General features: G+C 42.8%; 1 protein-coding gene across 1 annotated transcript in view; it reads right to left on the minus strand.

Annotated features, from left to right (window-relative positions):
- Positions 1-17,848, minus strand: part of LOC144768019 (alpha-2-macroglobulin-like protein 1) — a 325,643-nt gene that overhangs the window by 130,779 nt on the left and 177,016 nt on the right. The window contains 1 exon segment of the mRNA XM_078651415.1: positions 6,049-6,169. Within this exon segment, the coding sequence (XP_078507541.1) occupies positions 6,049-6,169 (121 nt within the window).

Genomic DNA, 17,848 nt, shown 5'->3' on the forward strand with positions numbered 1-17,848 from the left:
TCTGCGGTACTTGCGTATTCTGCGGAACTTGTTCTTGTCTAGACGGACGTGGTCTCTCTTTCGTCTTACCAGTAGCTATGTTATGTTTCAGAACTGCACATTCATTTATATAATGACCTGGCTGTTTACAATAATTACATGTCCCTTTAACGGGAGCTGCAGGATGACTGGCTTGATTCGTACCCCTCTTCTGACTGTCTTGGGGAACAGACTGTGCAACTAGTACTTTCATTTTCGTGTCTTTCATACGTCTCCTTTCGTGTTTCTGCTCTTCCCTGATTCTGTTCTGGTGGTACTGGAGCATCTGAAGCATTTGTGACGGAGTATTAGCTTGCCAAGTACTCTCGACTTTCAGTACTCGATTTTTAACTTGTGGACTTGAATTCTCGACTAGTTTGGTAACAAAAAGATGTGGATATGACTCACTACTTGTTTTCAGACCACTATTAATAATGAAACATTTCTCAAATCTAGAATAAAAATCACTAGTGTCTTCATCTTGTTTCTGTTTACAGGCTGAGATAGCATCCCAGTCTTCCTTTTTCGTGGCTAGTAATCTTGGCAAAACTTGTATTAACAATTCGGGCAAAGCTTTAGCTTTTTCCCCAAGACCGGTACCTGGAACTCGTGTGTTATCTTCAGTCTCTAATGCGGTCCAATCTATCTTTTTCTCTCCCACCTCCCATTCTTTTTCTTTAAGTTTTTCATATATGCCCGCAGGCAACAGGACCTTTAACATTTTAATGATATCAGGATACGTGTACTCTCCCATACGGAGCATGTCCTTTAATTCACGGTGGAACCCTGCTGGATCTTTATCGTGACAGGGTATTAACTTTTTCATTTCTAGAAGTTCTATTTTCGTGATGGGGGTGTAAACAAATACTCGTTCTAGCTCACCCCCCGTTCCCTTAACTGGATGTACTTCTCGTAACGGATTCTGTCTGTCTATATAGAATGACTTTCTGGCTGGGGGTGGAACAGGAAGAAAGTGCGGATTCAGGAAGGTTCTGTATTTGTGGCGCTGTTCTAGAATGACACTAATTAAATCGGTACCTAGACCTTTCCATCCGTTTAGGAGTAACTCATTCAGGATATCATGCAAAGGACCTGGATCAGAATGCTGATCCTCATACAGTGTGATTAGGTGCTGGATCATATACATACCCACCAGACGCTGCTCGGCTGGGGGCAGTTTCAGAAACATTTGTGCCACTATTTCGTCTGGAAACGTGGCGGAATCACTAGTCCATCGGACTGCTGATCGGGCTAGTTCTTGTTCATGCATGGTACTAGGCTCGCTATAGCCTATTCGTAATTTCAGAATTTTATCTGTAGCCTGGAATACCTGTTCCAGAGAACACTGTTCTGGTACTGGAGGAGAAAAAACTTTCTTGTAATCTAGACGTGAATGTCTGTCGGGAAACCTGGTTCTACCTACATACGCTATTCTGGAGGGATTCTCGCTGTCTACCTCTTCACTGGAAGAGTCATTCTCTTTCTCGGTTGCTCTACTTGCTTTCTCCTTCTCGTGTATACGTAATATTTCCTTACGAATTTTCCTGTACATACTTTCTATACTACCTTGTGTCTTGTGTTTTCCCTCGGCTATATTGTCACTCCATCTTGTCAGAACTTTCATCTCTTCTTTGTCTTTATCAGGATAATCTTGTTCTCTTATTAAACAGTTAATTAGGAACTGCAGAATCATGCCTTGAATCTCGACCTTTCTGTGTGCCATAGCTTCGTGAATACTTGCTGGATTCTCCCCCGTACGGATAAAATGATAAATTCTGTCTAGAGGATCTTTCATCTCGGGCAGGGTGGCCAAAAAGTTGGCAACTCGTCTTAAACGTACTGAATACAAGAGCATGTGATCTTCACCTGGTACTGAATCATATACACAATCAGTAAGGTTTCGCTTGAGATCGGCGTATGTAGTTACTTTTGGCGTACGCTGTAACGCTGCTTCTCTCAGCGTCATTCGTTTTGTTTGAGGCGGGGTGATAGGAGCACCTCCTACCGCCCCTCCTGGACTAGAATCGTCTACTAATGCTGAATGGGCTGGTAAGGTGACCGGCAAAACTCGTGACGTGGACTGGTCCGGGGGTACTGGCACATGGACAGGGTTCCCGGGACCAGTGACTGGAGGGACAGGAATTACATTATTTACAGGATGCCGGGGTTGAACAGGCGGAATAGAATTTGCATATTCTGGGACAGTATCGTCCAAATAGGACGAAAGAAAAATTTCAGCTGCAGTCGGTTTATGACGTAGCTTAATCGGGACCAAGGGTGGCGGAAAGTTACAGGGTACTTCCGGGGTTGCCTTCGGCAAGCCCTCGGCAAGAAGAGGATACATACCTTTAATAAGGCCATTTCTCTGTCTGTCTGACTGTTCTGCTCTAACTCGTTCACCTTCTTCTAGAAGTTCCCTTTCTTGGGCTTTCTCTGAGGATTCCCTACTTAATTCTGCTTTCCTGAATTCTTTCTCGGCTCTCCTATGAGATTCTTTGCGCCATAACTCGATGGCATCTTTCTGGGACTGTCTGGCTTTCTTTTTCCATAATACTTCTTCTACTCGCATGATGCACTCGGCATCCCATGTACCTGATACAGGCCATCTATATTTCTCTTCAAGATCTTTAGTGTAATCAGACCATAAGTCTAGATATAATATGGCATCTAAGCCATGCTTGTGATACATAAAATGACCAGGACTGTCCCGAGGAGGGACAGGAACTGCTTCTTCGAGTAAACCTTTTCTAGTTTTGATCTGACGTCATTTCGAGAATAGAGGCATCTTGAACCTATACCTCGACTTTAACACAATATACAATAAACACAGTAATGAAATAGCAAACAAATCACTCATACCACGACATAAAAATACATGAATAACAGAGCGAACAGAAATATTACCTGATACATTGAAAACATAATACTTGAATTTCTCGAGAATAGACTTACTGGATGCACTGCTAAAACAGTACAGAACAGACCGGTCTCATAGAGAGACACGTCGGACCGTATCCACCTAGGTGAATACTTCGGATTGGATCTGTGTACCCAAACCCAACGGACCAAGAACAAACTAATGATCCTGTCTGGATACTTCCCCCGCAACGGTACTCACCGGGAAGCAGAAACTGAAGGCCTCGGACTGGACTGGACTTCTACGACGTCTGGTTACTCGCGCTTCGAACTTCGGGCTTCGGTTACAGGTGGGCCTCCGGATACCTCGGACCTTGTTCTCTCGGCTTGGGCTCTGGTCGGGACGAACCGCATTCCACACCGCCTCGTCTGGATACCGGACCGCAGTTTCCGTCTCCTCCGTGGGCCTGAGGGAGACTTGAAGCAGAAATATCTGCGCGTGCACGGTAGAGTTCCGTCACGGCTGTAGAAGGGTCAGGGGGCCTGCGTTGGATCGCCGGCGCGTGGGGAAGGGGCTCGTCCCTATTCGGGCGCCATTTATGTGGTAAATAAATAATTAATTACCGGTACTATTTTTGAATACATTAAGAATAACAGATAGCTCAATAAATAAGAGGCAAGATCCGAGGAATCTGAGGTTATCAGGCTTTAATCAGGCATAAGGGAAGGGACAGGATCGGGACAGCTTGAAATAAAGTGACATCGAAGGCAGCTGCAACGCTTCATCAACAGTACAAGCTATATATACTATAACATCATAATTACATTACATACAGTAGGCGTAACAAGTGACAAGCGTAAGATAAGAGCACCTGGGCGTGAAAAGTAGGCGTGCACAGGGCGTGCACTTAGACATGTGATGAGAACGTCACAGAAGTGTCATGAAATGGGTGGATACATGGAGGGGGCTACCTGGGCAGCTGGGACCTTTAACCTAGTGGTGCGCACAAACGGACTATGACGTGTATCTGGGGAGAACTGGGGGCTCTGACTTCTGCACTAGAAGAGGAGACTGAAGTCTGCGGTGTCAGGACGACATGTACCTATAGCATATCTGGTATCTCGTGTTTGGAGAACATGTTGATAGAATCCAAAAGCCATCGGGGTAAAGGCTACTTGACACTAAAGCTGGTGCATGCATATATTCTTCATGTATTGCGTGTGCTATGAATCTTCTATGGATATTAATACAGTAATTCTCTTGCATGGAGACAGGAAGACTAGACTATAGCTGAAGCTGTTTATACGGTTCGTTAGCTTAAGAATGCGAAGACGAGGAGCTGGACTGATAACTGGAGGCATAACATATTCTTGGCAGACAGGCAGGCAGGGCCAGGCCGGGCACCGCGCTGCGCGGCAGGAAGTAAGTGAAGGGTCAGGGATGCAGGTGGGGGCTGTATCGCTCCTCGGAGCAGGTTCAGGAGACTGGAACTTGAATCTGGTGTCCGGGCCCTCATGAGGCCTAGAAACGGGGACATTTCACTGAATTAACGTGCACAATGGAAAACGTTGGCAACATAGGCCTGGAAGCCTAATTCACGTTGCTTTCACGGGGACTGGATAACTGGCATACTAGAGTTGGACACAACTGTAATTGCGTCTTTATCTGATTATAGGGAGATACATGCATATTAATCATGCACATATAATATAGGATGGGGAACACGTAGGCACACATGACATGGCAAAATTCAATTTTTCACAGTGAGTGAGGTAACCTGGCATGGTAACCTGAAAAAAATGGGGTGTGAGCCATGTGAAGGGGTCTGCGGTGAGTGTGAGACCCGAAAAGGCAGAAGTCGGGAAGGAGAGGCTGCGGGTAAGGGTGTGCACGAAAGTGAATGTGCACAAATGGGGCCATGCGGTGGGCGACCAAAGCAGAAGCGGCTGGCAGAATAAGCGGGCCAAGGCCGAGAGTCCACTGGGTGCACGCGTCCTACCCGGAAATGACTGGGGGATAGGTGGGGAATGGCATGGTAACCTGAAAAAAAGGTGGGTGTGAGCCATGTGAAGGGGTCTGCGGTGAGCGCGAGACCCGAAAAGGCAGAAGTGGGGAAGGAGAGGCTGCGGGTAAGGGTATGCACGAAAGTAAAATGTGCACAAATAGGGCCATGCGGTGGGCGAACAAAGCAGAAGCGTCTGGCAGGATGGTGGTGCCGGAATAAGCTGTGCACATGTCAGGCCATGCTTCGAGTAACTTATAGAGATGCGGCTGACAGGATAGTAGGGTTGAGAGCAAAAGCGCCGAAGGGGCGCCTGTGTATATGCTGCTAATAATTAAAAAATGCATATGAGAACTGTATTATCGCAAATGATGGAAAAGATATCTCACCTGAAAGAAAAACAAGAAAGGAAACAAGACGGAGGGCATTGCTGTGGGGAGGGGGAGGGGGGGGGAGAAATGCACACGGCGGGCAGGGGAGGGGGCGGAGCGGGGAGAGCGGCATGAGGGTGTGAAGCAGCCGGGGCCTTTGAAGTGAAGCTAAGCTTCACTTCAAAGGTGTGGGAGGAGTGCGGCTGAGGGAACAGACGGCGATTTGGTGATGTGCACGCGCATTTTAGGTCAATGCTTGCGCATTGACCTAAAAGCCACGGGCACAGCACCAAATCGCCGCAGTTAGGTAAACTTTGTTTAGAGCCCTATAGTCTCGCTCTGCTCAATGCGCATGCGCATTGACAGGCGAGACCTAAAAAACATGATGAGCTAAAACGTTAGCCCTCAGTTGTACATTTTATACATTTAATAACAATTATGCTAGAAAATACTAACATTTAAAATTAATATAGTAACAAACACATTAAAATAATTGAAAAACATATTTTTACAACTATGTTGCTGAAAACGATATTTCTAACAACAATATTCTTAAAAACGATACTATCTACCAAAAATAAAAATGTTCTTGATAACAATATTCTATACCAAGATATTTTTGCATCACAATATTTTTTCTGATGTTTATGTGCCACAATACTTTAAACTCAGCGTAGCACATAGACTGGACAGTGGACAATGAAGCAATAATTGATTCGAACTTAAAGAACAGGTCATCCACTGCGAATCAAGAACATAACATATCATGAAGAGACTCTACTAAAGTAAAGACAACATACCCAACTGCTGTCAGGTCCCAGATCCAGGTCTCCGGGAAATGCTTCCGGACCTGCTCTTCCATCTTCGGTTGAGATTCTGGTAGGACATTGGACTGCGGAGCTGAGCTTTCTGGCATGGAATCTAAGAGAAAATCAAGACAACTTTTGTAACTGAGCAGAAGACAGTGATATTTCGCCTCAATGAACCACCCGATAAACCTGAGTGAGATCCAGGTAGGAGGTCTAGAGCATGCAATAAACCTCTCTCGCTGCACATTCCTGATACAGTCTCTTTGGCATGTTTTATCAGTCAAATAGTGAGGATTTGACAACATGTTTGGTGTTAAATTTGGGGGGGGAAATTATTATTGAGTGTAGAAAAGGCTTCTCATCCACTCATTCTTTTTCACTATCACTGCCTGTCTCTGCGGGAAACAACCTTTACAACGCAGTCATTATATCGCACTACCTTTACAACGCAGGCATTACAATGCAGCATCCTTTAAATCGCACGCCATTACAATGCAGCCGTTACATCGCATGCCCCTACAACGCATGTCATTACAACGCATGCCACTACAATGCATGTCATTACAACTCAATATAAGTTAAGTAACGGGGAATAGTAATTTGTACCCCTACACTATCCAACACTTACCCTACTTTTGCACTCAATGGAGTGGGAATAGTAATTTTTACCCCTACACTATCCAACACTTACCCTACTGTTGCACTCACTGGAGTGGGATTAGTAATTTTTACCCCTACACTATGCCCTAAAAGTAATATGTGTTGTAATGGTATGTGTTGTAATGGTATGCGTTGTACTGGAATGCGTTGTAAATGTATTTTCTAAATATGCGTTGTGATGGCATGTGATGTAAAAACATGCGTTGTTATGGATGTTGCGATGTAAAAACTGCGTTGTAAAGGCATTTGTTGTAAATGTTTGCGTTGTATCTTCATACATCCGTCTCTGCCTCTCACGTATCAGTTGGTGCAGCTGTCTGGAATAAAGGGGTCAATTAAGATGGCGGCCGGACGAGCGTCCGACTGCCATCGTTGCAGAACAGAACAGACCAACAGGTAGTCGGTGGTCCCATCCACCAAATTAGGATCTGACTGCCATGGAGGTGGTCAGAAACAGGCCTATTTGTATTGAGGCTTGTGCTGCGGCCTGTAAAAGGGCCGCAGCACAAGTCCCAATGCAAAGAGGTCTGTTTTCAAACATCCCTGCACCCTGTGGCAGGCACTGCACAATGCAGGGATGTTTAGGGGGCACCAAAACCGCCCCCAGGGCTCATAGAGGAGGACCACAGGAAACAGAGGCCCTGCTAGGGGCCCCAAAAATGCATTTCCACCAGCTTTTTCACATCTGAAAAACCGACGTGAAATGGCTGGCGGAGAAGGTGGATTGTAATCCCCACGGCAGTGCCTTAGAATGTATCGCCTCTATTGTGGGGAATGCGATTGGACCGACCACCCGACAGGCTCTTTGAGCCACTCGGAAGCTATCGGTCGGTCTCTGGGCCAATGTGGTCAGACTGACTGTATCCTAATGTGGTGGACCGACCGAGGTTAGAGATGTCAGAGGGGGGAGTGGCTTGGACGCCGTCAGGGATGGCCTCTCTCCTGTGAGCTCCATGACGGAGCGGGAGTTTCTTCCTAATTTCAGCATTTTTCATCGTGGCGAACGGCTTGGAAGGCAACCGCTGCTTCGTTGATGATGTTGACCACATTTTTATCCACCTTGTGAGGTTTCCCCAGTAAGTGGCTTTCTTAATTTACATTTGATATGCTCCTGTGAGTGTATTGAGACTCGCAGTCGCCATTTTCTTTTGCCGCGAGCTGCGATTTTCCTCACAGAATGAGGCAGATTCATTTTTTCACTGACATGAAACGACACGAAAACCTGAATTTATTGCCTTTTCTTCATGCTTCCTAAGGCTAGTTTTGTTGATGACATTTATGCTACTCCTCCTGAATGATTTCGGAGGATTTGTTTTTTCCTCTGCTATTTGACTTCTTTGGATGTTTTTGTATGGATATCAAATATATGGCAAGACTTCTCCTCAAATGTTATCGTTTCTACTATTTTGTGACCTTTATAGATGGGGAGAACAAAATCTGCTAAATGTTCCAAGGTAATGTCTTCTACTTCGGTGGTGGATTACAATCCTTTCAGTGTTCTTTAGGAAAGTATGGCTAAGTCAGACCAGACCGCATTAAACCCACCTGTCTCTAATGTTTCAAGACCTACTTCTACAATTTTATCGAAACTACAGGGCACATCGACACAATTATCTGTGAAGAGGGTCAAACAAGATCCTCCCTCACCAACAGTGTCTCCTCCCCCTATTTCAATGGAGTTAATTCTGGAGGAAATTCTAGCTCTTTAGTCTTATATGGAGAGGACTAATTTACGTCTTAAACAATAGACGATAAATGGACTCATATGGAGAGCAGAGTCGTTCAATTGGAGAGTAAAGTAGACTCATTCCATTCTACTGTGGTATAAGTTCCTTCAATGCAGTCGCAGATTTCAAGTCCGCAGAAGCAAGTTGAAAACCGTGAAAATCACAACAGTTGCAATAACCTACGCATTTACGGCTTGATAGAGGGACTTGAAGGTAAGAATCCGCTCTCCTTTTTTCAATATTTTCTTCCAAGACTTTTAGATATCCCAAACTCCCCACCTTTGAACTGTCAATGTGCTCACCGTTTGGGTCATAACTCACATTCGACAAATTCATTAACTAAACCGCGAGGAGTGATATTGTACTTTTTGGAATGTGCAGATTTGCTGAGAGTTTTACCAGCTGCTAAAGTCAAAGGTAAAGTTTCTTGGCAAGGTTCCAACCTCTTCTTCTCACAAGATTGTGCCACGGCAACAGCAGATAGAAGGAAGCAATTTTTGGACATGAGACCGGCACTACGCGATATCAACGCCAGATTTGGTCTTATTCATCCGTGTCTCTTTAAGGAGGACATGGATGTTTCAAGATCTACTGTTTAATGTTGATATGTCTTTTTATGTTCTGCTAAATTGTTCTGGTTGATTGTTTGTATGATGTATTTGTTATTTTCTCTATAACTTATTTTATTTCTTTTTTTCATTAGGTTCAACTCTCTCATATTCATTCATGTGACTACCCGTTCGTCTGATGGTATTTTGTCTTCCTCCCGTACCCGTCAGTGGAGTTCTGGTTGATGTACCATCCCTCCTTGTGGCTCCACTACCCCTGACCTTTCTGTGTGTTTCTTGGTATGTAATTTTTTGTGTCCCATACATGGTTGACATTTTTCTGTTTATATGGTCCTCTTTCTTGTGTTTTTCTCTCCCTTTCTTCTTCTTTGCTTTCTCTTTTCTTTCAATGGTCTTTATCAACTATCTGTATCCTTTTCTTATATCTTTGTCTCTACCTAATGTTTTTCACAACTAGTTGTATATATCTTTCTATTCCTCATCTTTTCTCTATACTTTATCCTTTATTTCTATTTCCTTTTCCATTTTCAATTCTCTGCATCATACCTTCATTGTTTCAAAGTTATTTCTTATTCTACTTTTTTTATTGTTCTGATAGTGTACCGGTTACAGTTATTACCATATATGGTACTGTTCTTAAGTTAATGTTACGTGATAAATGACTTTAAGAATCATTTCATGGATTGTTAAAGGTTTAGGCTCCCCTATAGAGCGTCATAGGGTTTTATCTCATCTTTCTTCTTTAAAGGGAGACGTTGCTTTGTTGCAGGAAATACATATTGTTGATAAAGAAATTACTAAGCTAAAGTGTCAATGGGTTGGTCAGGTCTTTGCCTCTCCAGGGTCTGGAAAGCGTAATGGGGTGGTTATTTTATGTCACAAGCGTCTCAATGTACAAATGCTTACTTAAGATGTGGATTGTGATGGCAGATGTGTTTCTGTATCTTTACTTGTTGATAAGATTCCAGTAACTATCGTTAATCTTTGTGCTCCTATTGCACCAGATAAACCTTTTTGACCAGGAGTACTATCTAAGTTGATGATCTATACTGATGATTATTTGATCGTGGGTGGTGACTGTCTAGGATAGGATCAAAAACCATATTACAGACACTCTAAAACCAAATTACAGACACTCTAAAACCAAATTCATACCTTCACACATGCACTCTCAATTCACATCAACCCTTTCCCAAAGATCTCTAGTCGATGCTTGGAGATTATGTAATCCCACGCTCCAAGAATAAATTTTTCTCAATCTAGATTTGATTATATTTTTATTTCCAATAATCTCGTTCAGAGAGTTATTTATTCTGATAAACTATATATTGATTTCTAACCATGCACAAGTCACTTTAGATTTAGAATACCTTCCTCTTATTCAGGGAACCCGACGGTGGAGGTTTAATAACGTTCTTCTGTCGGACTCACAATTCACACGTGCCTTTGAACAATTTGCTCATACTTTCTTTATGGAAAATGAAACCCCTAGGATTACACCTCAAATTGTTTGAGACACTTTTAAAGCCGCCTCTAGGGACTTTATTATTAAATTTGTTTCTCATAAACAAAAATCAGCCACAAATAAGTTAAAATCTCTCACCTCAGATAAAAAAACTAGAATATTCTTACTATAAATCCTAATCTACGAATACCTTGAATGATCTTTTAAAGACCAAATTTGAATTTAATCGAATCTCTACAGAACATACTAATTCTTTCCTCCTCAAGGCTTGTGCAAAACACTATGGTGGTCAGAAAAATCAGGGGAACTTCTTGCGAATTATCTTAAAATGAAGAAAGAACATACTGTTATTGACTCTATTCTGACACCTTCTAATCAAACTCTATACAAAAGTGAAGATTTTCTTGCAGAATAGATTTTTCTCTATTAGAACAGGATTTTCAGATTCAGGACATTTCTACTACAATTCGTTCCATTAAACAAGGTAAAGCTCTAGGACCTAACAGCTTTATTACTGAATTTTACACACGTTTTTCTCTTCTTTACTTGAATCTAAATTACATCAACTCTTTCTTTATTTTATTTCAACTAAAGCATCCAGTGGTACTTTTCAAGAAGCATTGATTTGCCTACTTCCTAAGGATGGAAAAGATCATTAATTATTGAAGAATTACCGCCCAATTTCTCTAATTAATTTAGATTACAAGATCTGAGCAAAAATTTTAGCTCTACGCCTGGAGAATTTTCTACCACATTTAATTGGAAGAGAACAATATGGGTTTATTAAAGTTATACTCCTTCCGATAACATACGCTTAATTTTTTACATTTTTAGTAAATCTAAATCCTCCCTAGCAGCGATTTCTTTGGACGCAGAAAAGGCGTTTGAAAGGGTTAATTGTCCCCTATTTTTGCTGCCATCTCCTGGTTCGGGTTTGGTCCCAAATTCATTCAATATGTGTCATTACTTTACTCTTCTCCCAAATCTTCTATGTTCGCTAATGGTCTCATGTCTCCTTATTTTCCCTTGCGCAGAGGTGTACGGCAAGGATGCCCTCTTCTCCCCTTATTATTTATTCTTGCCTTGGAACCATTTTTAATAAAGATTAGTTCTAATCCCCAAATTACTGGCTTTTCTTATGGAAATTCTCAACTTAAACTTTCAGTTTATGGCGATGATATCCTGTTATTTATGTCTCATCCACAAGCGTCTTTACCTGCCTTTTTATTGGAAGTAAATAACTTTGCAAAGGTCTCAGTGTACAAGTTGAATGCAGATAAATGTGAAATTCTTCCCTTAAATATTTATGTTTCCACGCTATCTTGGCTTATTGTTCTACGATTCTGTTAAAAACTCTATCACTTTGAATTTGAATTCCTTATCTACAATCTTACTTGATCTCACATCTCGCTGGAATCCCTTATTTTTATCCTGGTGGGATCGTCTTGATTCCATCAAGATGATGCTTGTTCCCATTATATTATTTTATATTTCTAACATGCCCGTTAATATTCCCCATCATTATTTTTAAAAAATCTACTCAATTTTGTCCAAATTTTTATGGAGTGGGAGAAAATCTAGGATGTCTTTGTGTAAACTTAAAAAAAACTAAATATTTGGGAGGCGTTAATGTTCCGGATTTCATCAAGTATCATCAGGCATTCTGTCCTAAACAGTCAGCCTTTTCATGACAAGATACCGATGTTGTGCCTATACCTTTATGGGCCTGGAGAAATCTTATTTCAGTCCCTTTTCCTTTTTTAGAATGTTTATCTTTTTCATCTAAGCCTGCTTTCTTCTCTCCCCCAACTTTCAAGAATACATGTAGGATTATTTCTCCCATTTTATGTAATTCAAGTCACCTAGAGAGACATTTTTAGCTTCTGTTTGGTACAATGTTTTGATTAAGGTCAATAATATTATATATTTTGGAAAGATTGGTATTCTAAGGGCCTGAAACGGGTCTCTCAGTTATATCATGTTGGTTCCAGTCTTCCCTTTTCAGAAGCTCAAATTCTTTTTTCATTTTCGACCTTGTATAACAATAAATATAGTTGACTTATCTCAACAATAAAAATGGCTTATCACAATCTCTCTTCTGAACAAGTATCTTCATTTTCTTCTCCTATTTGCAAGTTATTAGCTACATTACCTTCTGCGTCTCAAATATATAAACATATAACTCTAATTCCAGGGGATAGAGATAAAACTGAAGTTGAATTTTGTTGGGAAATAGATCTTCAATCTATTTTTCCCACTTCTCTTTGGAATACGATTTGGTCTAAAATAAGAAAGTCTTCTAGGATGGCTAACACAACTCAAACATTGTTTCTTACATATAACAGATTCGTTTTTTACACCTGTTAGACTCCATAAATTAGATCCTACACTATCTCCTAAATGTTGGTCCTGTGCTCATCCATTTGCAGATCTTAAACATATGTTATTTTAATGTCTTCTTATCTATGACTTTTGGCTAAAATTTTGGAAAGAGATTAATTACATTTTTGATTCACACTCTCCTTTTAATTGTATTGATATTTTTCAGGGTAGTTCATCTGATTATTGGTCATCTCACTCTAGTAATTTTTATATAATGTATTTACTTTTAGCAGTAGCTTTCCAACAAATTACCAAATCTTGGGGGAAACATCACTTACAACGCAACTTTTACCACGCAGTCCTTTTACATCGCAACTTTTACAACGCAAACCATTACAACGCATTGCGCTGGGGGGGCGCTCTAGGATAGGGAATATATTTAATTTACTATCCAACACCTTCCCTACTATCCACGGGGACTGGAGTTGGAATAGTAAATTTAAAAAATCACTATCCAGCGCCCCAAAGCACTAAGTGTTGTAATGGTATGCGTTGTAAAACTCGCGTTGTAAAAGCATGGGATGTAAAAGCATGCGTTGTAATGTCGTACATCCAATCTTGGAAGGATTCTTCACAAGTGTCCTTTCAAGCATGGCGGTATGGTGTATGTTATCACCATAGACTTGGAAGGCCATACATCCACCCTGTTTTGTTAGGTATTAAAAGAGATCTCTTATGGCTCCCAATCACTTCTTTTTTGGATGAATCTGCTGATACCACACGTTTACATAATCCCCATATTGAAGAAGTTCCTAAACCTCCATGATGCGGTTTGGTTAAGAAATGCTGTCCTATTTTATTATGCTATGTTTTACTCCTCTAAATTTTCATTGCATATCACACATTTGTTACATTATTATTATCGTTGAAGTCTTTCTGCTGGTGTTATATTGTATATATTTTTTTTACATTTATGATTATAGGCTCAATGATTTTTGTTGTTCATTTAAATGTTATCATTGCAAATTATTTTAATAAACTTTCATTTTAAACTTAAAAGAGAGGTCAGTGGTACCGACGGCACGTCAGTGTCGGCCCAACCCACATCATAATTGGCCCCAAAGTTTTTAACACTGGTTGATCAACCAGAGCTTGTTTTCCTGCTTGGACATCCAAACAGTAATGTTTTTTAAATGCATGTGGATTAGTCCAAGTAGATGTCTTACAAATGGCAGCTAAAGGGATGGTACCCAGAAACGATAAAGAATCACCTTTCTTCCTAGTAGAAGGTGCTTGTGGATCGATGGTATAGTACATTTGGGTTTAATGTAACATATCTGGATGCATTGTACTATCCATTGTGAAATTTCTGCTTTTGAAATTGTGTTTTAATTTTCTAGGGTTTGAGAAAGGAACAAATAACTTCTGTGTTTCCCTAAAGGTTTTAGTCCTATCAATGTAATACAGCAATGCTCTTTTAACATTAAGTGTGTGTGGGCCTCCTTCTGCAACTGTTTCCAGTTTAGAACAAGCATTGGCATACCCAATAGGTCTCGCCTTTGGGACCATATAAGTGTTTAGCCAGAGCTATTGGCTTTGCCGAGGTCTTTAAGCTATGGTGTAGGGCAGTGTGGCTACTGTGCAGCATGTTGAAAAGTTATGGGTAGATATTCATTTGCACCATTACATCATATATAATTGTTTAAGGATTTTACTGTTGAACCTATTGGGGTACCAAGCTGTTAGCTGTCCCTTTTTCTGGACAAGTTTAAATCTTGCCCCCTCTGGGCTTTGGGCAATTGTTCACCTTGGCTATGGTGCTGCTTGACAATTAGTGAAACAGGGAGGAGAGATGGGCATGCCTCTACACAGTCTCCGGGTCCGTGTGCTAAATTAATTTAGATTCAGTTTGTAATATATTGTTGCATTAACCTTGCTTTTTTTAAAATAACATTTTGGAGTACTGGCTACTGGCGCATGTGTCACTATAATTGTGCACTTCCTGGGAACTTTTTAAAGCTCTGGGCTCTTTCCTACTCCCCCCTGTAACGATTCCACATTAAGTCCAGTCTGTCCAACCCTTTATCTTTTAAAAACAAACTGTTTATCTCTCGGATCTTTCAGCCTCCGCCCTTCACTGTAAGCCTGTTCTGGGTCTAGTACCAGCGTCAGACGAACACCTAATGATTCTTGGCAAATGAATTAATCTACTAATGCCTTAAAAAAAATAATGTAACTGGAGCTCATGTAAAAGCAATTTGATACCTTTGGGTTTGCGGTACATACAACTGCTAACAAAAGATATGAGTGGGGTAAAACATGAAACCAATAGAGCAGGGGTTTGGTGAGGTACGGAGGAAAGAGCATTTCTCTTCCAGGGGATCCTCATCAATAGTCATAAGCACTGAATATTCCCGCCCACGTGCGGGACCCCGTAAACAATATAAAAAATATATATGTAAAAACACATATATCTCGCTCCACATATATGTACGTACATATATTATTTTTCTCACACCAATGCAGCCCCTAAAATGAGGCTAAACAATGTAAACACATGTACATGTACTGCAATTAGTAAGGAAACAAAAAACACATTAGGTCAAATATTCCTTGAACTTTGTGTTTTAATGAGTAAAAACTGAAAATTGCAAATAAATAGACATTGTTAGCCCTCAGGCTGCATTGTAAACCAATAGCATAGAAAATGAAACCATTTTCAACAAAAACTGGCACCGTGCCTTTAAGGCAGCCCTGACCCCAGGCTTCCCATCATGCCTCAGGGTAGACAGTTAGGTCAGTTGTTCTTTCCAGCTCCTTCAATCAGGACTCTGGTGAAACAGCTCCCTTTCTTTTTGACTTTCTGTCAAAAAATATTACAGTTTATCTACAGTTTTTGCCTTCATTCGATGTCTTTTTGCCTTCACTCGATGTCTTTTGGACTTAGGGTGTTAGTGCTACCTTTTTTAGGCTTATAAAGGTGATTTTTTCTGTCAAAATGCCTTCCCTCTTTGACAACTGCCCTTCATGTGGAAGGAAGAAGGCCAAGACTGACACTCATCCAGTGTGTATCTCATTCTTCAAGTTCCTGTGAACACTGTAAAGTGTTATCTAGCAGAACTCCCAAAGACAGAGAGAGAATCTGTATTTATGGGCTCTCTGAGAGAGGAAGATCTCCCGGCGATCGGCGTCGAGAGGAATCCCGACTGGTTCACCTTCGGCGTCGGGATCGGCCTCGAAGAGGCAGTCGACGGCGACGAAGAAGAAGTCTTCAGCGTCGAGAGGCAAGGTACCTCCGCTAAATACAGCGTCGAGGAGTAGGTCGCCGTTAGAGCAGAGGAGCTCGACAGCGAACCAACTGGCGTCGAAGCAGCATCGTCATGCTGTGACGTCGAGGCACTCTCCGTCGACGCCTGGCAATCGGCGTTCGATGTCGAGAGAGCCTCCGTCGATGACTAGTCGTGGTCGTTCGACGTTGAGGGAGCCTCCGTCGACGATCACTCATCATTCGACGTCGACGCCCAGTCAACGGCGTTCGACGTCGAGGCAGAATCTGTCAGAGTCAGTCCAGCAGCACTCGACGACGAGGCGTCCTCCGTCGTCACCTGGTCATCGGCGTTCGGCGTCGAGGCGGCCTCCGGCGACATCTGGCAAGCAGCGCTCGACGTCGAGACATTCTACGTCGAGGGACATTCATCGACACTCGAGGGAACATTCGACGTTGGAGAAGTGGCGCTTGATGTCGGAGCATCCTCCGCCGTCGGCCAGACACCGGCGATCGGCGTCGAGGAGATCACGGTCGACGTCGAGAGGGCGTAAGTCATCTACACGACATCGACGTTCGACGTCGAAGCAGCCACCGTCGACTGGACAGCGGGGTTCCAGGGAACAGCCTGGCTCGAATTCAGGGCATGTCTCCCCTTCAAGAACACAGGGAAGGTCTCCTTTGAGGCAGTTGGTACAAGAGATGAATAGTCAACCCTCTGATCATCCTCACGCCCTGGCGTCCCAGCATGAGTCCCCAAGATCAGCCTCAGCTGCGGAAGTGGAACAGTCCCCAAGGCAAGTGGACCCTCCCGCCAAAAGGAAAAGGGTCTCAGGCGAAAGAAGTCGTTCGAGGTCTTCTTCTAGACAGTCTCGAGTGAGCCTGTCTTCATCCTCCTCGGCATCTCGCAGTGACAGATCTTCGGATGGAGAAGTCAACTCCTCGTACAGCGAGAGGTCCAGGCATTCGCTGCAAGGTCGCAGCATGGGCAAACGGATCAAACTTCTCTGACACGTTCGCCAGTGAGAGATCGCACCCAGAAGTCTCCTACTGTTCGTCTTTCCCCAAGGTGGTACAGACCTCTTCACCACTGGGCCAAGGACAAGGAAGTGGCGGACCGTTTGAGGGATTATCGAGACAGACAAGTCTTCCGCCCCAGAGAGCGGTCGCGCTCTAGAGTGCGCTCCAGTAGGAGAAGATCTAGGTCCAGGAGCAGAGGTCGTTCTCGTAGGTCTTCCACTTCATCGAGAACCCATTCTCACATGAATTACTCTCCGACTCTAACAGACAGCCCACCATCGAGAATATCTCCAACTGAGGATATTTTCTCGTTTCAAGACCTCTTGAGCAGGGGAGCCCTAAAGCTAGGAGTGCCTATGACAGCTCCGCAGGTCAAGACAGCTGTAATCTTTGAAACCCTGCAGCACAGATCGGCACCCAAACCTTTGTTGCCGTTGGTCCCGGGCATCATGGATCCGGTGAATGAGGTCTTCCTGACTCCAGCTACGGTGAAGTCTGTCCCAGCGAGGATTCTTAAAAAATATCGCTCGCCTGAAGAGGATCCTCTGTTCCTCAAGTCAGACCCACCACCAGATTCAGTAATCATTGCGGCGGCTACAAAATCCAGTGCGGTGACCTCCTCATCCACGGTACCGCCGGATAAGGACAGCAAGTTGCAAGACTCATGGGGTAGAAGAGTGTGCAACACCTCAGCCTTTTTCCTCAAGGTCTCCAACGTGGAAGCTCTACTGGGCAGATACGATAGATCTCTGGGACTCGCTTC

This window comes from Lissotriton helveticus, chromosome 7 (genome assembly GCF_964261635.1).
Source record: "Lissotriton helveticus chromosome 7, aLisHel1.1, whole genome shotgun sequence".
Taxonomy (NCBI): domain Eukaryota; kingdom Metazoa; phylum Chordata; class Amphibia; order Caudata; family Salamandridae; genus Lissotriton; species Lissotriton helveticus.